Source organism: Salmo salar, chromosome ssa13, assembly GCF_905237065.1.
Source record: "Salmo salar chromosome ssa13, Ssal_v3.1, whole genome shotgun sequence".
NCBI classification, from domain to species: domain Eukaryota; kingdom Metazoa; phylum Chordata; class Actinopteri; order Salmoniformes; family Salmonidae; genus Salmo; species Salmo salar.
The window spans coordinates 87,977,099-88,003,039 of NC_059454.1; the positions used below are offsets into that span (position 1 = coordinate 87,977,099).

Sequence of the window (25,941 nt, forward strand, 5' to 3'; positions counted from 1 at the left end):
AAAATCTAAAGGAAGTTTGTTCCGAAGTGTCTGTCCTATATCTGAGAGATATAAGAATAATCAGGAAACATTTATTATTATTATCGGGTTTTTTTTACATGAATTTTACCCCTTATTTTTTGCACTGAACAGTCCCAATAGACTGTACACTGACATTCATTTTTTAAACTGGTACCTGGGGACCTTCAGACGAGTCTCGTGAGGCCTGTGGGCATCCTAGAGCAAAACAACCAACATGTACGTGTTCGTGAGTCTCACCTTTACACCAGTGGAGGCTCCTCAGAGGAGGAAGGGAGGACCATCCTCCTCAGTGAATTTCATAAAAATATATATTTTTAAACACTTAAAGTATTTAGATAAAACTACACTAAATATAATCAGGTCACCAAATAATTGATTGTAACACACTATTTTGCAAAGAAGGTCTACAGTAGCCTCAACAGCACTCCCGTGTGGCTCAGTTGGTAGAGCATGGTGTTTGCAACGCCAGGGTTGTGGGTTTGATTCCCACGGGGGACCAGTAAGGGAAAAATGAAATGTATGCATTCACTACTGTAAGTCGCTCTGGATAAGAGCATCTGCTAAATGACTAAAATGTAAATGTAGGGTAGCACCATGGTGTAGCCGGAGGACAGCTAGCTTCCCGTCCTCCTCTGCGTACATTGACTTCAATACAAAACCTAGGAGATTCATGGTTCTCACCCCCTTCCATAGACTTGCACAGTAATTATGACAACTTTTGTAGGACGTCCTCCAACCTATCAGAGCTCTTGCAGCATGAAATGACGTTGTCCACCCAATCAAACGATCAGAAAATGTATCTAGTACTGAAAGCATAAGCTACAGCTAGCTAGCACAGCAGTGCATAACATGTAGTGAGTACTTGACTCAAAGAAGGAAAGGCAGTAGTTGTACAGTTTAACAAATTAATTTCTTCCAAAATGAAGGAGAAGCAAGAGAGAAAATGCAGCTATCTAGTTTAGCCTACTAAACACCTTGCTCAAACAGAGGGCTGTTAGCTAGCTGGCTATGACTTTCCAACACAACATTGGAACTCTTCCAAGTCAAGGTAAGCTTTACTAATTTATTGCCACCGGGGCCCACCGGTGTAACTGCTTACTGACTGTACACTGTAACATTATTGCATGATTGTGGCGGGTTTCTATTATCTTTTCTGACTATGATGTTACTTTAGCTAATACGGTCACAACGATGTAGGCTGTGTGGCGGTTTGGCTTGGAATTATTTTGTTTTGCCTGGTCACATACAGCTGATGTGTTGTGCATTGAAGTCCACAATGGAAGGGAAGAGCTGAGAGGAGGAGATGCGAGAAGGAACACAAGGTGGCTGGTATGGAAGTGAACTGTGTTTATGCGTGATCAGGGGTGTATTCATTCTGCCAATTCTGTTGAAAAACGTTTCTTAATAGCCAGCCAGCCCATACAGATCCCTTTACTTAATTTGAGCCAGTTTCACAGAGCAGGAAACTAATCCTACAGCAACAGGAAATGTGAATTCTTTATGCTGCAATAGTTTGTGTCGAGGGGCTAGGGTCAGTCTGTTATATCTGGAGTATTTCTACTGTCTTATTCGGTATCCTGTGTGAATTTAAGTATGCTCCCTCTAATTCTCTCTCTCTCTCTCCCTCTCCCTCCCATCCCAGAGGACCTGAGCCCTGGGACCATGCCTCAGGACTACCTGGCCTGATGACTCCTTGCTGTCCCCAGTCCACCTGGTTGTGCAGCTGCTCCAGTTTCAACTGTTCTGCCTGTGACTATTGAAATATGAACTACTCTCCCAACGTGCTACCTTGTCCCGGACCTAACTCTGAATGCTCAGCTATGAAAAGCCAACTGACATTTACTCATGAGTTGCTGACTCTCTACAACCACTGTGATTATTATTATTATTATTTGACCCTGCTGGTCATCTATGAACGTTTGAACATCTTGGCCATGTACAAGCCACCCCTCAGAGCCTGGTTCCTCTCTAGGTTTCTTCCTAGGTTCCTGCCTTTCTATGGAGTTTTTTCTAGCCACCGTGCTTCTACATCTGCATTGCTTGCTGTTTGGGGTTTTAGGCTGGGTTTCTGTATAGCACTTTGTGACATCGGCTGATGTAAAAAGGGCTTTATAAATACATTTGATTGATTGATTATGTGGATTGACATTTTTTACAGGGGTAGATACATTTTTTGTTAGGGCAAGTCTGAAAATGTAAAGTGGAAATTACAAACTTTAAAAGCCTTTTTAAATCTTGAATACAATACAAGTTTTCTTTACTTTCAGGGCAGGAAAATTCCGCCAACAACAGGATGAACAAATTACAGCTATGGCATCTGTACAGAGAGATTGCATTGTGGGTTTTGTAGTCGACTTGAGCTGCAACAGATTTCCATAATGATATTCAAATGTTGCTACCAACCTTATAACAACAAAATGATACATAAGTGTTCTCACATATTAGTGTTATTTAAATTATAGGAGTGAGTGGTTTTCTGTGGATTTGTCCTTTAAGTGATCTCCTACACATAGGCTGTGAATATTAACATGGCTCCTCCGTGGGCCGCACAGACATCTGCAAAGCTATTCTGACACCTGCTCCAAGGTGCACACTGTACACTGGAGCTTTCTCTGCTGAAATCATCTATGGGGGACTAGAGTTTTTCACTGCTTATTTTTCCATTCTTTCTCCTCTTTCTTCTTTGAATAAAGGTCAAGCTTTGCTCTTGCTCCAGAAAGAGAGAGGGCAATGAGTCAAAATCCTCTGGAAAGGTTAATGAATTCAGAAGTTAGGCCGAGGCAGCTGAGCCCCCAAGTCAAGCTGTGACAGGTTTTATGTGTGTGTCATCATGGAGATACGTTGCAGCAATGATGATGGAAAACAGGACCTATTCCTGACATTGATATAATGACAGTATTTATCTATACAATGACCTGCTCAGATGGAGTCCATCCTCCTTCAGCATTTGGCCTTCTTCCATTGTTTACTTCTTTTCTTCTTATGATGCGGTTTTATTTTTCTTTTGATTAATAGGTTACTCATGTATCTTATTCTCTCAACCACGTGACCCTTTCTAGGACCTCTCCAGTTTTTGCCTCTTTCCCTCTACCTACCATCTATCAATACCACTCAACAGTTAACCAGTATAGGCATTATTCAGCAATCTCATTTGCCCATGGGGGTAAACTATGCAGTTCCCCCTGAGTGAATGGCAATGAGGAATTGTGAGTTCCCATTATACTTTCACTTCAGCAAATACATCTTCCAGTACATATTCATGGAAGAGAGAGAGCTCTGTGGAGAGGAGTCAAACAGAGGCAAATTAATGCTGAATTATTTAGTGTTTATTTCACATCAGATCCATCCAATGTAAACAGAATTTAGATTTCCCACAAAGCTCTGACATTTCCCTGCAAGACGTCTCTCACCCTCCCTGACAGTTCTCTGCAGTCGTATTTTGATAGAAACATGAAAAATGAATTGGTATAATTTTTCAGGAGTTACTTTTTGGAGAAAATTAAGCATTCCTCTGCTGTGATATGTGCTCTGTCACTCTTTTTTTCCTGTATATGCAGATATAAATTAGACCCTGATTTTTTCCGATGTGTTGACTAACTCCTGCCTTTCCCTCTCCTTGCAGGCTCAATGTGGGTAAGAATGACCTGTTGACCTTTTACGACGGTGATGACCTAACAGCTAACATCTTGGGTCAGTACAGTGGCACCAGGTCTCGCTTCAAGCTCTACACCTCCATGGCTGATGTCACCATCCAGTTCCAGTCGGACCCTGCTACCAACATCTACGGCTATGGCAACGGCTTCGTGGTCCACTTCTTTGGTGAGACATTACTCAGATACTGTTTAATTGTACCTCCACACGGTTTTCTGAGAAATACTTTAATGGAAGAATTATTGGAAGATAAAAGATAAAACCTCTATTCTCCTATAACAAAATTGTCCATACAGTACACAGAATAGTGTTGTATTTTTTTTTTTACTATCACAGGCAACAAAATTAAATAAAGTTTCATTGGCTGAAAAGAGAGACTCCAAAAAGAGGCTGCTGTTAGCAACCAGTTAGAGAGGTAGATTATTACTAAATAGAAAGTAATACCGCAAAGAGAGAACAGAAGGATACAAGATGAAAAGCAGGGCTTTATCTGCTGTCTTCTCCCTCTGAATGGCCACCGGTCTATAGGATTATGGGACATCAAACACAAAAACACAATTATGTGCGCGCTTTGTCTACATCAGCTGTATTTGCTGCGTGCTGCACCCCCAGCCTTGTGTGCCATAGTGAAAGAAGAAAAGGGCAGAATGGGTAGTGCCAAACCACCCACTGCCCTCCCTCTGGCTGGCACACAGTGCAGTGTGCAATCACTGCAAATTGATGGCATGCTCTTCACACGCCAGAACCGAATTCACATGCAGAACGCACCACCGGATTCCCTGTGCCTGTCACTGCTCTGCTGCTGGACTCAATTCTCATTTATCTGTTTTATCAACCACACACATCAGTATAGTCATAGCATTTGGGCTTTACTTGCTGTGTATAAATCAACCTATATTTACATTTGATTAGTCTATATCATTAGAGCAATCAATTTCAATTTAAAGTTAATTTCTTTCTCAGATTAATGGATAACCCATGTGCAGATGAGGGACATTTTTGACAAAGATAACATCTCAACATCCTCTGCTCATTCTCTCTCCTTCCCCCTCTACCTCCCAACTCCCTCCATCCTGCCCCCACCTGGCTCACCACCCACAGAGGTCCCCAGGAACGACACATGCTCTGAGCTGCCAGAGATCACCAATGGCTGGAAGAGCACCTCCCACCCGGACCTGATCCATGGGACAGTGGTCACCTACCAGTGTTACCCAGGTTACGAGGTGCAGGGCTCTGAGATCCTCATGTGCCAGTGGGACCTGACGTGGAGCGGAGATGTGCCTAGCTGTGAGAAAGGTAAGCTAGGAAATAACAACCCACTGGGCACACCATTTCATTTCAACATGGACATTTTAGTCAAATTTGGTTGAGACGTTGATCAATGAAATGTCAACATTTATTCACCCATCCCAATGTGTTATCACTATGCTTTCAACCATTTAATAGCAGAACAAAGTTCAAATTGGAAGAGAATGTCAGATAGTTTATATTTATACAAAAATTTTGTGTTATCACTGTGCTGTATCTATAGCACAACCCAATGACTTGGATTGCAGTTGAGGTTACATTTAAAAATACATACAGTTGAAGTCGGAAGTTTACATACACCTTAGCCAAATACATTTCAACTCAGTTTTTCACAATTCCTGACATTTAATCCTAGTAAAAATTCCCTGTCTTAAGCCAGTCAGGATCACCACTTTATTTTAACAATGTGAAATGTTGGAACAATAGTAGAGTGACTTATTTCAGCTTTGATTTCTTTCATCGCATTCCCAGTGGGTCAGAAGTTTATATACACTCAATTAGTACTTGGTAGCATTGCCTTTAAATTGTTTAACTTGGGTCATATCCTGGTATATATCCTTATGATTAAAAATAACACCAGACTTGATTAAGCCATCGCTATTCTATTCATTTATCCCCCAGAACAGTTAAAAATGTATTTGGCTAAGGTGTATGTAAACTTCCGACTTCAACTGTTCATATGAGATGAATAAGGCAAAATATGTAAACATTAAAGTTAAAGTGACTAGTGTTCCGTTATTAAAGTGGCCAGTGATTTCAAGTCTATGTACACTGCTCAAAAAAATAAAGGGAACACTAAAATAACACATCCTAGATCTGAATGAATGAAATAATCTTATTAAATACTTTTTTCTTTACATTGTTGAATGTGCTGACAACAAAATCACACAAAAATAATCAATGGAAATCCAATTTATCAACCCATGGAGGTCTGGATTTGGAGTCACACTCAAAATTAAAGTGGAAAACCACACTACAGGCTGATCCAACTTTGATGTAATGTCCTTAAAACAAGTCAAAATGAGGCTCAGTAGTGTGTGTGGCCTCCACGTGCCTGTATGACCTCCCTACAACGCCTGGGCATGCTCCTGATGAGGTGGCGGATGGTCTCCTGAGGGATCTCCTCCCAGACCTGGACTAAAGCATCCGCCAACTCCTGGACAGTCTGTGGTGCAACGTGGCGTTGGTGGATGGAGCGAGACATGATGTCCCAGATGTGCTCAATTGGATTCAGGTCTGGGGAACGGGCGGGCCAGTCCATAGCATCAATGCCTTCCTCTTGTAGGAACTGCTGACACACTCCAGCCACATGAGGTCTAGCATTGTCTTGCATTAGGAGGAACCCAGGGCCAACCGCACCAGCATATGGTCTCACAAGGTGTCTGAGGATCTCATCTCGGTACCTAATGGCAGTCAGGCTACCTCTGGCGAGTCCATGGAGGGCTGTGCGGCCCCCCAAAGAAATGCCACCCCACACCATGACTGACCCACCGCCAAACCGGTCATGCTGGAGGATGTTGCAGGCAGCAGAACGTTCTCCACGGCGTCTCCAGACTCTGTCACGTCTGTCACATGTGCTCAGTGTGAACCTGCTTTCATCTGTGAAGAGCACGTGGCGAATTTGCCCACTTGTGTGGGTTGTAGACTCCGTGTCATGCTACCACTAGAGTGAAAGCACCGCCAGCATTCAAAAGTGACCAAAACATCAGCCAGGAAGCATAGGAACTGAGAAGTGGTCTGTGGTCACCAGCTGCAGAACCACTCCTTTATTGGGGGTGTCTTGCTAATTGCCTATAATTTCTACCTGTTGTCTATTCCATTTGCACAACAGCATGTGAAATTTATTGTCAGTGTTGCTTCCTAAGTGGACAGTTTGATTTCACAGAAGTGTGATTGACTTGGAGTTACATTGTGTTGTTTAAGTGTTCCCTTTATTTTTTTGAGCAGTGTATATAGGGCAGCAGCTTCTAAGGTGCTAGTGATGGCTATTTAACAGTCTGATGGCCTTGAGATAGAAGCTGTTTTTCAGTCTCTCGGTCCCAGCTTTGATACACCTGTACTGAGCTCGCCTTCTGGATGGTGAACATGCAGTGGCTCGGGTGGTTGTTGTCCTTGATTATCTTTTTGGCCTTCTTGTGTCATCGGCTGCTGTAGGTGTCCTGGAGGGCAGGTAGTTTACCCACGGTGATGCGTTGGTAAACCACCTTCTGGAGAGCCCTGCGGTTGCGGGTGTTGCAGTTGCCGTACCAGGCGGTGATACAGCCCAACGGGATGCTCTCAATTGTGCATCTGTAAAAGTTTGAGGGTTTTACGTGCCAAGCCAAGTTCCTTCAACCTCATTTCAGTTTTGTCCGTGATGTGAATGCCGAGGAACTTGAAGCTTTCCACCTTCTCCACTGCGGTCCCGTCGATGTGGATAGGGGGTGCTCCACGGTCCAAGTCCACGATCAGCTCCTTTGTTTTGTTGACGTTGAGTAAGAGGTTATTTTCCTGGCCCCACACTCCCAGTGCCCTCACCTCCTCAATGTAGGCTGTCTCTGGTAATCAGGATTATTACTGTTGTGTCGTCTGCAAACTTGATGATTTGAGTTTGAGGCATGTGCGGCCATGCACACATGGGTGAACAGGGAGTACAGGAGGGGGCTGAGCACGCACCCTTGTGGGGACCCTGTGTTGAAGGGTGTTGTGTCCTACCTTCACCACCTGGGGGTGGCCCGTCAGGAACTTCAGGACCCAGTTGCACAGGGCGGTGTTCAGACATAGGGCCCAGAGCTTAATGATGAGCTTGAAGGGTACTATGGTATTGAATGCTGAGCTATAGTCAACGAACAGCATTCTTAGATAGGTATTCCTCTTGTCCAGATGGGAAAGGGCAGTGTGCAGTACGATGGCGATTGCATCGTCTGTGGATCTTTTGGGGTGGTAAGCAAATTGAAGTGGGTTTAGGGTGTCAGGTAAGGAAGAGGTGATATGATTCTTGAATAGTCTCTCAAAGCACTTCATGATGACAGAAGTGAGTGCTACTCAGTCATTTAGTTTAATTCAGTTTGTCTGAACATGCTCTGAGGATGCGGCTAGGGATTCCGTCTGGGCAGGCAGCCTTGCAAGGGTTAACATACTTAAATGTCTTACTCACGTAGCCCACGGAGAAGGAGAGCCAACAGTCCTTGGTAGCTGGATGCGTCGGTGGCTGAGAGGATTCCAAGAGTGTGCAAAGCTGTCATCAAGGGTGGCTACTTTGAAGAATCTCAAATAGAAAATATATTTTGATTGAACACTTTTAGGTTTCTACATGATTCCATGTGTGTTATTTAATAGTGTTGATGTCTTCAGCATTATTCTACAATGTAGAAAATAGTACAAATAAAGAAAAACCCTTGAATGAGTAGGTGTGTCCAAACTTTTGACTGGTACTGTATGTACAGTAGGAACTAAATTCATTTATTTCAACAAGGCACATCTGTATGTAAAAAAGATACTATTAACATTTGAAATAACTTTAACATTCAAAGCAATTAAATTGTAGTGAGAAATAAAAAAAAACAGTACAATAAAACCATAAAGTTGCCAGACTTCAGTATACTTCAGACTCCAGAAATGAATGTGTATAATTCTTTCACCCATTCAATCCCTCATTCGCCCCTCTGTTAATTGTTACTTGTCCATGGACCAGCTGACATGTCATTGTCATGTTGTATCAGTTTGCTGTGTTAAAGAAGCCTACCTGCGGTCATTGTATAGAAACGCAGTAATACATGTAAAACCCATATCTGCATAAAATAGCTCCCTCATTGCCTGGATAATCTCTCGATTAGATATCAACACTTCCTACAGATGATAACCTGTGTTATCAAACCCAGAGGAAAATGCAATGTCAGGATACTCATTTTTAGTACCACTTGGTTTTACAGCCACTGCTACACCAAAGCAATAGTCATGCCAAATTTAACCAGACGTTTTAAGTGAGAACATTATTTAATTAATGGCGTTTATAAACCACTAGTGTGAACGTAATTGCTGTCTGAAATCTGTTGCTTCAGGGGTCTACTGAGAAACCTACAACTCAAACTGTTTTAACTGCCACCTACAGGTGAGAGAACATGTTGCATACACCTCAACAAGCCTTATGGTAGGGCACTGTGTTTTGTTTGATCATGTCACTTGACCTGGATTTAAACCTTTATTTAAAGCATTTTCCAGAAATTAGAATTATACCAAAAATGAAAGCAATTGTCTGAGGATGGTACTGGACCATCTGACATAAAAAGAAGAGAGGAAAGTTTGATGAAAAAGCTGTAGCCCTTTACACTCGTAACTGTATAAGGGTTGAAAATGGCAGATTTCAGCACTAATAAATTGGAAGACAGTAACTGCTATACATGACATAACAGCTCTCTGGCTCTGCACTTCACAGCACTGTATGGATTTTGACTGACAGACAATCTGAATTTGAGCACCTCGAGCGACAAGTTGCCTTATCCCTCCTGCTAATTTGGCAACTTTTGCAAATGTTTTGTTGTCTGAGTGGGGGAAATGCTGGACATTAAGAGGATTCTATGTATTTTGAAAGACGAGACATTGAGGATTATAATAAATACCATCTTGACATAGCCACGGAAAGTAGGGGTGCTGAGGGTGCTGCTGCACCCCCTTATAAATCTTTTTAAAAAGTATTAATATAAGAAATACAGTTACAAGATGACAAATGGCATATGCTTGGCTGTTCTAAACAGAATGAGCCTATGTTTGTCTATTGTGAAGACAATTAGCTGCGGCACACGCACCTGAAGGCACTCATGATTCCTTTCTACGCGCATCAAAATTATGCCTAACACTGTAATATCATATTTAATAACTTAGCTAGTCATGTTGGCATTAGAACAGGCTTTCAGATGATGCCCACCTGACCCGGACTGAGATTTATACTGGGATGTTTTTGAATTGCGTAGACGACGACAACAACAACAACAGTAATTGTGTGAGGGCGGGGATGCAGGGTTGTGTTCCAAACAAAACAACTATAAGTGTACTTGCTCTAGTTCCTCACGGGCACAGCTAGGAGAGCACAAAAAATATACTTTTACACTGAACAAAAATATAACGCAACATGCAACAATTTCAAAGATTTTACTTAGTTCATATAAGGAAATAAGTCAATTGAAATAAATGCATTAGGCCCTAATCTATGGGTTTCACATGACTGGGAATACAGATACGCATCTGTTGGTCACAGATAACTTTTAAAAAAAGGAAGGGGCGTGGATCAGAAAACCAGTCAGTATCTGGTGTAACAACTATTTGCCTCAGGCAGGCGACACATCTCCTTCACGTAGAGTTGATGAGGCTGATGATTGTGGCCTGTGGAACGTTGTCCCACTCCTCTTCAATGGCTGTGTAAAGTTGGATATTGGTGGGAACTGGAACACGCTGTCGTGCATGTCGATCCAGAGCATCCCACACATGCTCAATGGCTGACATGTCTGGTGAGTATGCAGGCCATGGAAGAACTGGAACATTTTCAAATTCCAGGAATCCTTGCAACATGGGTCCATGCTTTATCATGATGAAACATGAGGTGATGGCGGCAGATGAATGGCACGACAATGCGCCTCAGGATCTCGTCACGGTATCTCTGTGCATTCAAATTGACATCGATAAAATGCAATTGTGTTCATTGTCCGTAGCTTATGCCTGCCCATACAATAACCCCACCACCACTCTGTTCACAACATTGCTCGGTACAGATGAAACTGCGACGAGCACAATTCACGGATGTCAGTGGCCATCGAAGGTGAGCGTTTTCCCACCTAAGTCGGTTACGACGCCGAACTGCAGTCAGGTCAAGACTCTGGTGAGGACGACAAGCACGCAGATCAGCTTCCCTGAGATGGTTTCTGACAGTTTGTGCAGAAATTCCTCGGTTGTGCAAACCCAGAGTTTCATCAGTTGTCCTGGTGGCTGGTCTCAGACGATCCTGCAGGTCAAGAAGCCGGATGTGGACGTCCTGGGCTGGCGTGGTTACACAGGGTTTGCCTGTGAGGCCGGTTGGACGTACTGCCAAATTCTAAAAAATGAAGCTGGAAGCAGCTTATGGTTGAGAAATTAACATTCAATTATCTGGCAACAGCTCTGGTGGACATTCCTGCAGTTAACATGCCAATTGCACTCTCCCTCAAAACTTCAGACATTTGTAGCATTGTGTTGTGTGACAAAACTGCACATTTTAGAGTGGCCTTTTTTTCCCCCCTGCACACCTGTGTAATGATCATGCTATTTAATCAGCTTATTGATATGCCACACCTGTCGTCAGGTGGATTTATTATCTTGGGAAAGGAGAAATGCTCACTAACAGGGATGTCAAAAAATTTGTGCCCCAAAATGTAGAGAAATAAGCTTTTTGTGCATATGGAACATTTCTGGGATCTTTTATTTCAGCTCATGAAACATGGGACCAACACTTTATATGTCGCTATTGAATGTATCCAGAGTGAATACTGTAGTATTTACTGAAGTATAATGTAGTATTTACAGTTTACTATAGTATAAATACTGTAGCAAAAAAAAGAGTAGTACACTATATATACAAAAGTATGTGGACACCCCTTCAAATGAGTGGATTTGGCTATTTCAACCACACGCGTTGCAGACAGGTGTGTAAAATCAAGTACACAGCCATGCTGTCACGTCCTGGCCAGTATAAGGGTTAATTGTCATTTTAGTTTGGTCAGGACGTGGCAGAGGGTATTTGTTTTATGTGGTTCAGGGTGGTGTGTTAGTTAGGAGGGCGTTTGATTTATTATTTCCGGGTTTTTGGTTTATGATCTATGTTTATGTAATTCTATGTTTAGTCTAGGTAGTCTGTTTCTATGTAGAGTTAATTGGGGTGGACTTCCAATTGAAGGCAGCTGTGTGGTGTTGCCTTTGATTGGAAGTCCTATATTAGTTGGGTGTGTTTGTCTGTGTGTTGGTGGGAGATTGTTCCGTGTTTAGTGTGTGTAAACCTAACAGGACTGTCAGTGTATCGTGCGTTCGTTTTTGTTATTTTTGTATGTTCGTTTTGGAATTTATTAAAAGTTCAAAATGAACCATCTCAACTCTGCTGCATATTGGTCCTCATTTTCCGATGATGATTTCGCCATATCGTCCTCCGAAGAAGAAACCCCTGACAGAATCTCCCACCAAACCAGGACCAAGCAGCAGAGGAAGGAGCAGAGGAATTTTGATTTGGACAATCGGAAGAGATGGACATGGGAGCAAGTTATGGCCGGAGAGGGCCCATGGAGAATGGCTGGTAAGGACCGGGAACGTTTCCGAGGATCACGACTGACGGTGAAGCACGAGAGGCACCCCCAATCATTTTTTGGGGGGGGGCACACGGTAGTTTGGCTAGGCCTAGGAAGAGCCGGAAGCCAGCTACCCGTGGTTATATGGAGGAGCTTATGAGGTGGAGAGCGCCATGTTTCGCTGAGGAGCGCACTATCTCACCCATACGCACGCACAGTCCGGTGCGCGTTATTCCAGCCCCTCGCAGGTGCCGTGCTAGAGCGGGCATCCAGCCTGGTAGGAGGATGCCTCCGCAGCGCATCTGGTCGCCGGTACGCCTCCGAGGACCAGGCTACCCAACTCCCGCTCTACGCACGGCTACCATCAGGCCCCTGCACAGCCCAGTCTGCCCTGTACAAGCACCCCGCTCGTACAGGGCTACTAGTTCCATCCAGCCAAGATGGGTTGTGCAGGAGGTAAGATCAAGACCGACTGTGCGCCTCCATAGCCCTAGGTTTCCAGCTCCTGTCTCTCGTGCAGACCCGGAAGTACGTCAGCCCAGTCCGACTCGTCCTGTTCCCGCTCCCCGCACTAGCCTGGAGGTGCGTGTTCCCAGTCTGGTACGCCCAGTACCAGCACCACGCACAAGGCATCTAGTGCGTAAACCCAGCCTCGCCAGTCTAAAGTCGCCAGAGCTGCCCGCCAGTCAACAGTCGCCAGAGCTGCCCGCCAGTCAAGAGTCGCCAGAACTGCCCGTCAGTCAAGAGTCGCCAGAACTGCCCGTCAGTCAAGAGTCGCCAGAACTGCCCGTCAGTCAAGAGTCGCCAGAACTGCCCGTCAGTCAAGAGTCGCCAGAACCGCCCGTCAGTCAAGAGTCGCCAGAACTGCCCGTCAGTCAAGAGTCGCCAGAACCGCCCGTCAGTCAAGAGTCGCCAGAACCGCCCGTCAGTCAAGAGTCGCCAGAACTGCCCGTCAGTCAAGAGTCGCCAGAGCCGCCCGTCAGTCAAGAGTCGCCAGAGCTGCCCGGCATCGCCAGAGCCCGTCAGCAAGAGTCGCCAGACGCCCGCGATCGCCAGAGCTGCCCGTCGTCAGAGTCGCCAGAGCCGCCCGTCAGCAAGAGTCGCCAGAGCCGCCCGTCAGAGCCGCCTGTCAGCAGTCGCCAGAGCTGCCCGGAGTCGCCAGAGCCGCCCGTCAGAGTCGCCAGAGCCGCCCGGAACGCCAGAGCTGCCCTAGTGAAGAGTCGCCAGAGCCACCCACTAGTCAGGAGCTGCCAGAGTGGCCAGACTGCCCGGAGATGCCACAGTGGCCAGACTGCCCGGAGATGCCAGAGTGGCCAGACTGCCCGGAGATGCCAGAGTGGCCAGACTGCCCGGAGCTGCCAGAGTGGCCAAACTGCCCCGAGCTGCCAGAGTGGCCAGACTGCCCCGAGCTGCCAGACTGCCCCGAGCTGCCAGACTGCCCCGACTGCCCCCGGCGATGCCAGAGTGGCACAACTGCCTGGAACGGCCAGAACCGGAGCCACCTCCAGATATAGGTGGGTTGGGGAGGGGGGGTGTAGCACAGTGCCGTCGTTGACGGCAGCCACCCTCCCTTCCCTCCCTTTAGTAGGGGGGAATTTTTGTTTTGTTGTTGTTTGGGGTTGTTTTTCTTGTTTTCTTAAGGTGCTTCCGGGGTTAGCACCTTTAAGGGGGGGTACTGTCACGTCCTGGCCAGTATAAGGGTTAATTGTCATTTTAGTTTGGTCAGGACGTGGCAGAGGGTATTTGTTTTATGTGGTTCAGGGTGGTGTGTTAGTTAGGAGGGCGTTTGATTTATTATTTCCGGGTTTTTGGTTTATGATCTATGTTTATGTAATTCTATGTTTAGTCTAGGTAGTCTGTTTCTATGTAGAGTTCATTTGGGTGGACTTCCAATTGAAGGCAGCTGTGTGGTGTTGCCTTTGATTGGAAGTCCTCTATTAGTTGGGTGTGTTTGTCTGTGTGGTGGTGGGAGATTGTTCCGTGTTTAGTGTGTGTACGCCTAACAGGACTGTCTGTACATCGTGAGTTCATTTTGTTATTTTTGTATGTTCGTTTTTGAGTTTATTAAATGTTCAAAAATGAACTATCACAACCCTGCTGCATTTTGGTCATCTTTTTCCGACGATGATTTCGCTATATCGTCCTCCGACGAAGAAATTCCTGACACATGCAATCTCCATAGACAAACATTTGCAGTAGAATGGCCAAACTGAAGAGCTTAATGACTTTCAACATGACACCGTCATTGGATGCCACCTTTACAACAAGTCAGTTTGTCTAATTTCAGCCCTAATAGAGCTGTCAACTGTAAGTGCTGTTATTGTGAAGTGTAAACATCTTACAGCAACAACAGCTCAGCCGTGAAGTGGTAGGCCACACAAGCTCACAGAATGAGAACGCAGAGTGCTGAAGCGCGTAGTGTGTAAAAATTGTCCTCCGTTGCAACACTCACTTCCAAACTGCCTCTAGAAGCAACATCAGCACAAGGACTGTTCGTTGGGAGCTTCATGAAATGGGTTTCCATGGCTGAGCAGCCACACACAAGCCTCAGATCACCATGTGCATTGCCAAGCGTCGGCTGGAGTGGTGTAAAGATCACCGCCATTGGACCCTGGAGCAGTGGAGTGATGAATCACGCTTCACCATCTGGCAGTCCGATGTACAAATCTGGGTTTAGCGGATGCCAGGAGAACTGTAAAGTTTGATGGAGGAGGAATAATGGTCTGGGGCTGTTTTTCATGGTTCGGGCTAGGCCCCTTAGTTCCAGTGAAGGGAAAACGTAACGCTACAGCATACACAATGACATTCTAGACGATTCTGTGTTTCCAACTTTGTGGCAACAGTTTGGGGAAGGCCCTTTCCTGTTTCGGCATGACAATGGCCCCGTGCACAAAGCAAGGTCCATACAGAAATGTTTTTTCAAGATCGGGAAGGAACAACTTGACTGGCCTGCACAGAGCCCTGACCTCAACCCCATGGAGCACCTTTGGGATGAATTGGAATGCCGACTGCGAGCCAGGCCTAATCGCCCGAAACATCAGTGCCCGACCTCACTAATGCTCTTGTGGTTGAATGGAAGCAAGTCCACGCAGCAATCTAGTGGAAAGCCTTCCCAGAAGAGTGGAGGCTGTTATAGCAGCAAAGGGTGGACCAACTCCATATTTATGCCAATTATTTTGGAATGAAATATTTGACAAGCAAATGTCCACATACTTTTGTAGTGTATATACCATAGTATTTGCTGTAGTGGTTTTGCTGACTGTAGTATACTGTAGTATCTACTGTAGTTTTTGCGAACTGTTGTATACTGTAGTATTTACTGTAGTGTTTTTGGTGACATTACTGTAGTATTTACTAAAGTGTTTTTGTTTTATATTTGACATAGAAGTGTGGGACGTTGTCCTTCAGGAAACCTACTGTAGAAATACTAAAAGAGCAAATTTTCCATAACCTGTAAGGAGGTAGAACTGGGTTGGGAATGGAGACTTCAGCGCTTCTGCTCTTTTCTATAACCTGTAGGCAACACAATATATGGTCTATACTTGGCATATAGGTTTCTCACTCAGGGCGGGGGGGGGGGGCAAAAATAGGGATGAGGGGAATGGGCAGGGTATATGGAAATGAAATACTGCAGTATTTACTATATTTAAATAAGTGTAGTGTTTGTGTGGAATGTGATGATTTTGCAGACATTTCTGTAGTATTTATTTACTGCAGTGTTTTTGGGGGGATTTACTATAGTATTCTACAGTATACTACAAAATTATTACACATGATCTACAGTGTGAAGTATGGTATTACATAGTATACTACAGTTTACTACAGAATTCTATAGTAAGTACCCTAGTATTCTATAGTCATAATCATTTTTTATGTCAGGATGTCCCTTGGGCTGTAGGCTGCAACGCCTGAATGGCTTCAATATCCAGCCATGTTCATTTTTAATGACCAAGAAGATAGATGTCTGATATTTAATTAGAAGGCTCTGTGTCATCTACTGGGGTATTGTATGAGACTGGCGCTTTATTGAGGGAACCACTGTTGATCACCTGTGGTGTAACTGATAATGATGATTGTGAATGTATTGTACTGTAGTGGTTATGTATTGGAGTGGTTATCCATTTGCCTGTGTTTTCTGCCTGGTTGTGTCTGTGTAATCAGTGATGATGTGTCCTGACCCGGGGAATGTGGAGCACAGCCGGAGGATAGTGACGGGATCCCGTTTCATGGTGGGATCAACGGTGCAGTATGTGTGCAATAAAGGCTACTCCCTGTCTGGAAGCACACTGCTCACCTGCTACAACAGAGACTCAGCCAACCCCAAGTGGAGCGAGAGGCTGCCCAAGTGTAACCGTAAGTCGGGAAACTATATCTGGTCAAATACACACACATGCACGCCCGCACACACAGTGTTTTTTATTTTATTCAAGCAGGATAGTCGTCCTCCTCTCTATCAATCAGCACTGTTTTTCTAAAAGTCTGCAGTATTCCTTTAGATAACTCAGAGAACTCTGTGCCAGTAAGTGTATCGTTCAATTTGTGCTGTGATTTGTTGAGTCAACTCAACTGACATTACAAAAAATAGATTCCATTGCATGAGCGGCATATGTTAGCATAATTTGAATTAACATTATACATTACCATGGTAATCCAACATCAGTTGATAGAACATTCCACATTACCATGGAAATGATCACATCACAATACCAGGCAGCCATTGCGAGTGTACCCATGAGTTTACCATTCAAATTGCCAGGGTTAGAGCTTCCAAGCATGTTCTATTCATTCTATTTCTGTGGTGATAGAGCCTTTTCATAGCTGCATCTATCAGTGTGAAACATCATTACTTTTGCATAGCACAAAACAAAGCGAGGCACAGCTAACTGCCAAAATGAAGGAAACACCAACATAAAGTGTCTTAATATGGCATTTAGATTTATTTGATAATTTACAACACAATACAAGCACATGTGGATAATGCATTTAAAATCATTAAGAGTTAGAAAAAAAGTTAGAAAATGTCCATTGTGGTCCTCTTAAATAAATGGCTCAATGTAGAGTGCCTCAACAGCATGGGATGTTAGGTGAGAAGGACATCTCCAATAAGAATTCCTATTGTAAACTATCTAGGGTTATGACAATAGGGTATTAAAACCTGTTGGGGCTAGGGGGCAGTATTTGCACGGCCGGATAAAAAACGTACCCGATTTAAACTGGTTACTACTCTTGCCCAGAAACGAGAATATGCAAATAATTAGATTTGGATAGAAAACATTCTAAAGTTTCTAAAACTGTTTGAATGGTGTCTGTGAGTATAACAGAACTCATTTGGCAGGCCAAAACCTGAGAAGATTCCATACAGGAAGTGCCCTGTCTGACAATTTGTTCTCCTTCTGCGGCATCTCTATCGAAAATACAGCATCTCTGCTGTAACGTGACATTTTCTAAGGCTTCCATTGGCTCTCAGAAGGCGCCAGAAAGTGGAATGACGTCTCTCCAGTCTCTGGGCGAAAAACAGCAGGAGATTTTGTGAGTGGTCAGGCTGAGAACAGTGACACTGGAGATGCGCGTTCATGTGAATTCTCCATGTTTTTCTTTCTCTCTTTGAACGAATACAACGTCACCCGGTTGGAATATTATCGCTATTTTACGAGAAAAATCGCATAAAAATTGATTTTAAACAGCGTTTGACATGCTTCTAAGTACAGTAATGGAATATTTTGAATTTTTTTGTCACGAAATGCGCTCGCTCGTCACCCTTCGGATTGTGACCTGAACGCACGATTATTTGAATATAACAATGGATTATTTGGAACCAAAACAACATTTGTTGTTGAAGTAGAAGTCCTGGGAGTGCATTCTGACAAAGAACAGCAAAGATAATCCAATTTTTCTTATAGTAAATCTGAGTTTGGTGAGGGCCAAATTTGGTGGGTGTCAAATTAGCTAGCCATGATGGCCGGGCTATGTACTCAGAATATTGCAAAATGTGCTTTCACCAAAAAGCTATTTTAAAATCTGACACCGCGATTGCATAAAGGAGTTCTGTATCTATAATTCTTAAAATAATTGTTATGTTTTTTGTCAACGTTTATCGTGAGTAATTTAGTAAATTCACCAGAAGTTTGCAGTGGGTATGCTAGTTCTGAACATCACATGCTAATGTAAAAAGCTGTTTTTTTATATAAATATGAATTTGATTGAACAAAACATGCATGTATTGTATAACATAATGTCCTAGGAGTGTCATCTGATGAAGATCATCAAAAGTTAGTGCTGCATTTAGCTGTGGTTTTGGTTTTTGTGACATATATGCTTGCTTTGAAAATGTCTGCGTGATTATTTTTGGCAGGGTACTCTCCTGACATAATCTAATGTTTTGCTTTCGCTGTAAAGCCTTTTTGAAATCGGACAGTGTGGTTAGATTAACGAGAGTCTTGTCTTTAAAATGGTGTAAAATAGTCATATGTTTGAGAAATTGAAGTTATAGCATTTATGAGGTATTTGTATTTCGCGCCACGCGATTCCACTGGCTGTTAACTAGCATCCCACCTTGCCCAGGGAGGTTAACTTCAGATGAAATGATTATAGGTTTCTGTTATTGAATCAGAATAAACCATCCCATGCATTAAATGAAATTGAAACAATCAATGACTCCACCAAGGCAAGTTGGCGCGCGTTGGAGCTCAAAAAAAAATGACGACACCCAAAAATATCCAGAAGCACCTCACGTTGTGGTTACTCACTACTTGGTAGATATTCCCTCAGCGAAGTATGGCAGTTCCATGCAGGTTTCCTCACAAAGTCCAAGGCAAGCACAGCTACCCATGCAGACAGTACTCCTTAGCCGTAACCGATATCCCATGGGAACACAAACTTGTTAAGCTTCCCAAGCAATTATCTCCCGGTGTCACACGATGCTAGGCTAACCTCAAGGCTGGCAAATACCTCCACGACGAGACGGTAGCTTCAGTCTTTACTAAGTTTTAACAAAATTATAACAACTCTTTTATTAAATAAAATATGTATTTCCCTTCATGTCTCAGTAGGTATGGGTTTTGTTGTAGTTCTGTTGTCTTCTTTTATAATTTTTCTTCACCAACCGTCCTAAGGTAAAATGTCCATCCCTTTTCTCAAGGTCCCTTTTTCCCTCTCTTTTTTCCCAGGCCTCCCGTTAACCAGGTCAACTCCCATTTGGCCACAACTTAACAGGCGACCTTATTGGTCAAAACTTAAACTTCAAAGTAAAACAAACTATTCACTTAAACATTAAATAAATATTTCTTCAAAAAGCATAATGCATTAACAACATTACAGTTTAGGAGCAATTCAATCATCTTTTAAATATAATACCAATTAATTATAACAAATAAACTCCATACTTGGTTCAAACAAGGGTATTACACAAACATAGTAGGCCTAGGCTAGACAGTCGACCTAACCTACTATCACGTTTAATGTAAGACCCAGATGCAGACTGTGTCAAAGTAACAATGTTTATTACAACAACAGGGGCAAAGGTACAGGACTACAGGCAGGCTCAGGGTCAGGTCAGACAGAGGTCGGTAATCTAGAGTAGTAGGTCAAAGGTACAGGACGGCAGGCAGGCTCAGGGTCAGGACAGGCAGAAGGGTCAAAGTCGGGAAAAACTAGAAAACAGGAACTTAGACAAGACAGGAGCAAGGGGAAAACCGCTGATAGGTTCTACAAACAAAAACAAACTGGCAACAGACAAACAGAGAACACAGATATAAATACACAGGGGATAATGGGGAAGATGGGCGACACCTGGAGGGGGGTGGAGACGAGCATAAAGACAGATCAGGGCGTGACACCTACTAGGCATACTTAGGTTACAGATATAATGAATAAATGTTTGAACTTGTATAGTGCTTTTCAAAAAACCTCAAAGCGCATAAAAAGAAAAACAACAAGCATAACATTTAAATGATGGAGATTGAAAGTCTCTGTTGGCGTTGGGCCACCTTTAGCCTCGAGACCTGCTTCAATATGCCTTTGGAATAGATTCTACATGTGTCTGGAACTCTATTGGAGGGATGTGGCACCATTCTTCCGTGAGAAATTCCATGATTTGGTGTTCTTTGTTGACAGTGGTGGAAGACACTGTCTCAGGTGCCACTCCAGAATCTCCCATAAGTGTTCAACTGGGTTGAGCTCTGGTCACACACACACACACACACACACACACACACACACACACACACACACACACACACACACACACACACACACACACACACACACACACCCTTTAAACCCCCTATGCTCCTTTGAGACAGTCACGCACTCACCATAGAGATCCTTATTATTCTCTATGTTTGGTTAGGTCAGGGTGTGACTCGGGTGGGGAAGTCTATGTTTTCTGTTTCTTTGTTTTTGAGCCAGTGTGGTTCCCAATCAGAGGCAGCTGTCTATCGTTGTCTCTGATTGGGAATCATACTTAGGCAGCTTATTTTCCACCTGTGTTTGTGGGAGGTTGTTTTCTGTTTAGCATCTGAGCCTGACGGAACTGTGCGTTTTCATTTTTGCTTTTGGTTATTCTTGTTTGAGTGTTTCTTGAAATGAAGTATCATGAACACTTACCACGCTGCGCCTTGGTCCACTTCTCCTTCTAATGACGAGCGTTACAGAGACCCCCACTTTTAAAGTCACTGAGATCTCTTATAGCTATGGTAGCCAAAAATAATGGCTAACTGGGCATTTTTATACATGACCCTAAGAATGATGTGATGTTAATTGCTTAACCTCTAAAAGTCTAAGCCGTTAAACTGACATATGGAATTATTTTAATATGGTCATACCATGGATCATTTAGCTATTTGATTTTGATTTTTGGACTCCTTTAGGTGTCAAAAAAAATACAGAACAAATATTTGATGACATATTAAATTTGGCCTTTACTGCTACAGCACAGAAACACATTGAATAACCCATTCATAAATTGCAAACAAGACAGTCTAAAAATAAATCATAAGGAATAAGGTTTTGAAGTGTTTGTCCTATATCTGCTCAGGAAATATTATATATATATATATAATTAACCCCTCATATTTGTTTTCACAAAACTACCTCCATACTTACATTGATTTGTATGGGTTACCTTCAGACAAGTCCTGTGACACGTGTGGTGGGTCGTAGAGCAAAACGGGGAACATCATCGTGTTCATGAGAGTCTCATCTTTCCATAGAGTGGTCATATTAGTTAGTAGGCAAAACATACGTTTTTGTGAGAAGACCGATTTTCAGGATGTCTCCTGGTGTGACAAACACCGCTCTAGCTCTGCCACTTTCCACTGCAGATGCGGAAGGGTGGATTGAGAAGCAGCCCAGGCAAAAAAACAGATCTCTAGTTTAAACTGACAGATTTCTATGGGGATTTTTGTATTATGTTAATTAGATTGGCACATGGGTGCGTCAATATACTCTTAGGGATTAATTAACTCAGAAACCACACCTGTGTGGAAGCACCTGCTTTCAACATACTTTGTATCCCTCATTTACTGAAGTGTTTCCTTTAATTTGGCAGACCTGTAGCTGCCTTGTGTAAGTAAGTGGTGGCAGGCTGTACTGTACTGATGTTAGAAATGATACATGTAATAAGGGTACTCTGCTGTCTAAGAAACATAGAGACAACCATAGTGACAGCCATGGTGTGTGTCTGTCTGTGTGTGTCCTGGCAGCTGAGAAGTACGAGCCCTGCAGGAACCCTGGTGCCCCCTCCACCAGCGTGCAGAGCTTAGAGAAAGCCTTCTACCAGGCAGGGGAGACACTGAGCTTCTCCTGCCATACCGGCTATGAGCTGCAGGGGGAGCCCACCATCCGCTGTGTCCCTGGACACCCGTCACAGTGGAGCGGCACACCACCCGCCTGTAGAGGTACACTCTGCACACGTCTCAACTTCTAATAACTTATGATGCCCAGTTCCATGATGTGTAAAATGATCAGGGTACTCAAATTGCTTTTCTTTTTTTCCAGCATCCTCTTTGCAGTATTTGAATGAGCGAAAGTTGGATGGTAAGTACAGTATATCAGCTAGTTGTATCCAGTGTGAAGTATTATGATGCCAATTGAAGAGATATACATTACATGACCAAAGGTATGTGGACACCTGCTCGTTGAACATTTCATTGGAATTCATATGGAGTTGCCCCCCTCCCCCCCCCCCCCCTTTGCTGCTATAACAGCCTCCACTCTTCTGGGAAGGTTTTTCACTAGAGATTTGAACATTGCTGTGGGGACTTGCTTCCATTCAGCCACAAAAGCGTTAGTGAGGTCGGGCACCAATGTTAGGCGATTAGGCCTGGCTCGCAGTCGGCATTCCAATTCATCCCGAAGGTGTTCGATGGGGTTAAGGTCAGGGCTGTTGAGGTCAGGGCTGTGTTTCTCATCACTCCAGAGAACGCATTTCCACTGCTCCAGATTTCAATGGTGGTAAGTTTACACCACTCCAGCCAATGCTTGGCATTGCGCATGGTGATCTTAGGCTTGTGCTGACTTGTTGGAATGGTGGCATCCTATGACGGTGCCATGTTGAAAGTCGCTGATCTCCTCAGTAAAGCCGTTCTACTGCTGTGCTCTTTTTTATGTGCCTGTCAGCAACAGGTGTGGCTGAAATAGCCGTATCCACATACTTTTGTGTATATATAGTATACTTATGCTGTACTTGTTTCAGGTAATTTCTAGTTATGCATGTTTCATGTTTTTTTTCAGTTGCTAGTCCTGAGTACGGTATTGAGGGAACCAACATTGTCATCGCCGTTCTGATTCCTGCCGCGGTTGTATTGGTAGTCATCCTGGGGATTTACCGCTACTTTGCAAAGTGAGTATGAGAATGAGAGATTGGGAAGTAACTACATTACACTCATCAATTGCTAAATCAGGTATATGCTTCAGAGCAGTTGAGACTGTTCAAGTGTGCTTGTGTGTCTCTCTGTCCCTCTTAGACTTCAGGGGAAGACCATCAGAATGCCAACATCATCCCTGCCGCCGTATGACAACATGACAGAGGAATCAGCCTTCAACAACCCAATCTATGATACAGGAGTAAGTACGGATGTCATGCACATGAATCTCCAAGACGTGGACTCCAAGAATACCATTGTCCAGTCCTGATCCATCTCATTGCCATCTGCCTGACTGTCATCTCATATCGTACCAGCAGAGGGCACCATCTCCCATCCCAGCTACCAGAGCTCTGAGCTGAGCCTCTCAATTTATGGTCTTGTGATGAATACAGACAAGCACTATTGCCAACAAATTCTGGCTCTCGAGGTCTATTACTTAGCTTTGAACTTTGGAAGCTCTACAGTCTACTTAGCTTTAAATCTTTAAAGCAGTACAGTCTACTTAACTTTAAAGCTCAATGTGTTTTTGTATGAGTATCACATCTATTTTCAGTGGATAAATAGGACCGCACAAGCACTCCATCAGTGGAAAGGGGACATGTAGTGCACAGATGTGTTTACATTTGAAATTTGAGCTTGACAACTATGTTCCTGGAGAGATTATGTAGTATTGTAGTATTGTATGAAGGAGGTGAAAAATATATTTTTTTAATACTTAGTATCAGTGTCAGCTTCAAAGACACTTTATAGCTCATCCATCATTGTGTCATTATCATGTCATTCACATGTGATTGAGTTGTGCAGTCATTGAGTCTCATCCATTAATTACACTGAACAAAAATATAAACGCAACATGCAACAATTTCAAAGACTTTACTTAGTTACAGTTCATATAAGGAAATCAGTCAATTTAAATAAATTCATTAAGCCCTAATCTATGGATTTCACATGACTGGGAATACAGATATGCATCTGTTGGTCACAGAAACCTTTTAAAAATAAAGTAGACGCGTGGATCAGAAAACCAGTCAGTATCTGCTGTGACCACCATTTGCCTCATGCAGAGCAACACATCTCATTCTCATAGAGCTGACCAGGCTGTTGATTATGGAGAACTGGAAGATTTTCAGCTTCCAGGAATTGTGTACAGATCCTTGTGACATGGGGCCATGCATTATCATGCTGAAACATGAGGTGATGGCAGTGGATGAATGGCACGACAATGGGCCTCAGGATCTCGTCACGGTATCTCTGTGCATTCAAATTGCCATCAATAATGTGCAATTGTGCTCATTGTCTGTAGCTTATGCCTGTCCATACCATAACCCCACTGCCACCATGGGGCACTCTGTTCACAAAGTTGACATCAGAAAACCACTTGCCCACTTAACACCATCATCTGTCAACAGTTGAAACCGGGATTCGCCCGTTCACAACATTTTAGAGAAATCTGCTTTTTGTGCATATGGAACATTTCAGGGATCATTTATTTCAGCTCATGAAACATGGGACCAAAATCAAATCAAATGAAATGTATTTATATAGCCCTTCGTACATCAGCTGATATCTCAAAGTGCTGTACAGAAACCCAGCCTAAAACCCCAAACAGCAAGCAATGCATGTGAAAGAAGCACGGTGGCTAGGAAAAACTCCCTAGGAAAAACTCCCTAGAAAGGCCAAAAACCTAGGAAGAAACCTAGAGAGGAACCAGGCTATGAGGGGTGGCCAGTCCTCTTCTGGCTGTGCAGGGTGGATATTATAACAGAACATGGTCAAGATGTTAAAATGTTCATAAATGACCAGCATGGTCAAATAATAATAATAATCATAGTAGTTGTCGAGGGTGCAACAAGCACGTCCGGTGAACAGGTCAGGGTTCCATAGCCGCAGGCAGAACAGCTGAAACTGGAGCAGCAGCACGGCCAGGTGGACTGGGGACAGCAAGGAGTCACCATACCAGGTAGTCCTGAGGCATGGTCCTAGGGCTCAGGTCCTCCGAGAGAAAGACAGAAAGAGAGAATTAGAGAGAGCATATTTAAATTCACACAGGACACCGGATAAGACAAGAGAAATACTCCAGATGTAACAGACTGACCCTAGCCCCCCGACACATAAACTACTGCAGCATAAATACTGGAGGCTGAGACAGGAGGGATCAGAAGACACTGTGGCCCCATCCGATGATACCCCCGGACAGGGCCAAACAGGCAGGATATAACCCCACCCACTTTGCCAAAGCACAGCCCCCACACCACTAGAGGGATGTCTCCAACCACCAACTTACCGTCCTAAGACAAGGCCGAGTATAGCCCACAACAATCTCCGCCATGGCACAACCCAAGGGGGGGCGCCAACCCAGACAGGAAGACCACGTCAGTGACTCAACCCACTCAAGTGACGCACCCCTCCCATGGACGGCATGGAAGAACACCAGTAAGCCAATGATTCAGCCCCTGTAAAAGGGTTAGAGGCAGAGAATCCCAGTGGAAAGAGGGGAACCGGCAAGGCAGAGACAGCAAGGGCGGTTCGTTGCTCCAGCCTTTCCGTTCACCTTCACACTCCTGGGCCAGACTATACTTAATCATAGGACCTACTGAAGAGATAAGTCTTCAGTAAAGACTTAAAGGTTGAGACTGAGTCTGCGTCTCTCACATTGGTAGGCAGACCATTCCATAAAAATGGAGCTCTATAGGAGAAAGCCCTACCTCCAGCCGTTTGCTTAGAAATTCTAGGGACAATTAGGAGGCCTGCGTCTTGTGACCGTAGCGTACGTGTAGGTATGTACGGCAGGACCAAATCGGAAAGATAGGTAG

General features: G+C 43.8%; 1 protein-coding gene across 3 annotated transcripts in view; it reads left to right on the top strand.

Annotated features, from left to right (window-relative positions):
• LOC106568079 (seizure protein 6) overlaps positions 1 to 25,941 on the top strand; it is a 265,552-nt gene that overhangs the window by 231,675 nt on the left and 7,936 nt on the right. For 2 of the 3 annotated variants that reach the window (XM_045692343.1, XM_045692342.1), the window contains exons 10-16: positions 3,644 to 3,840; positions 4,774 to 4,968; positions 16,425 to 16,616; positions 21,965 to 22,159; positions 22,260 to 22,298; positions 22,995 to 23,103; positions 23,228 to 23,327. In XM_045692343.1, coding sequence (XP_045548299.1) covers positions 3,644 to 3,840; positions 4,774 to 4,968; positions 16,425 to 16,616; positions 21,965 to 22,159; positions 22,260 to 22,298; positions 22,995 to 23,103; positions 23,228 to 23,327 — 1,027 coding nt within the window. Of the gene's footprint in view, positions 1 to 3,643; positions 3,841 to 4,773; positions 4,969 to 16,424; positions 16,617 to 21,964; positions 22,160 to 22,259; positions 22,299 to 22,994; positions 23,104 to 23,227; positions 23,848 to 25,941 lie in introns of those variants that run through there. The other variant, XM_014138090.2, reaches the window with a different exon arrangement.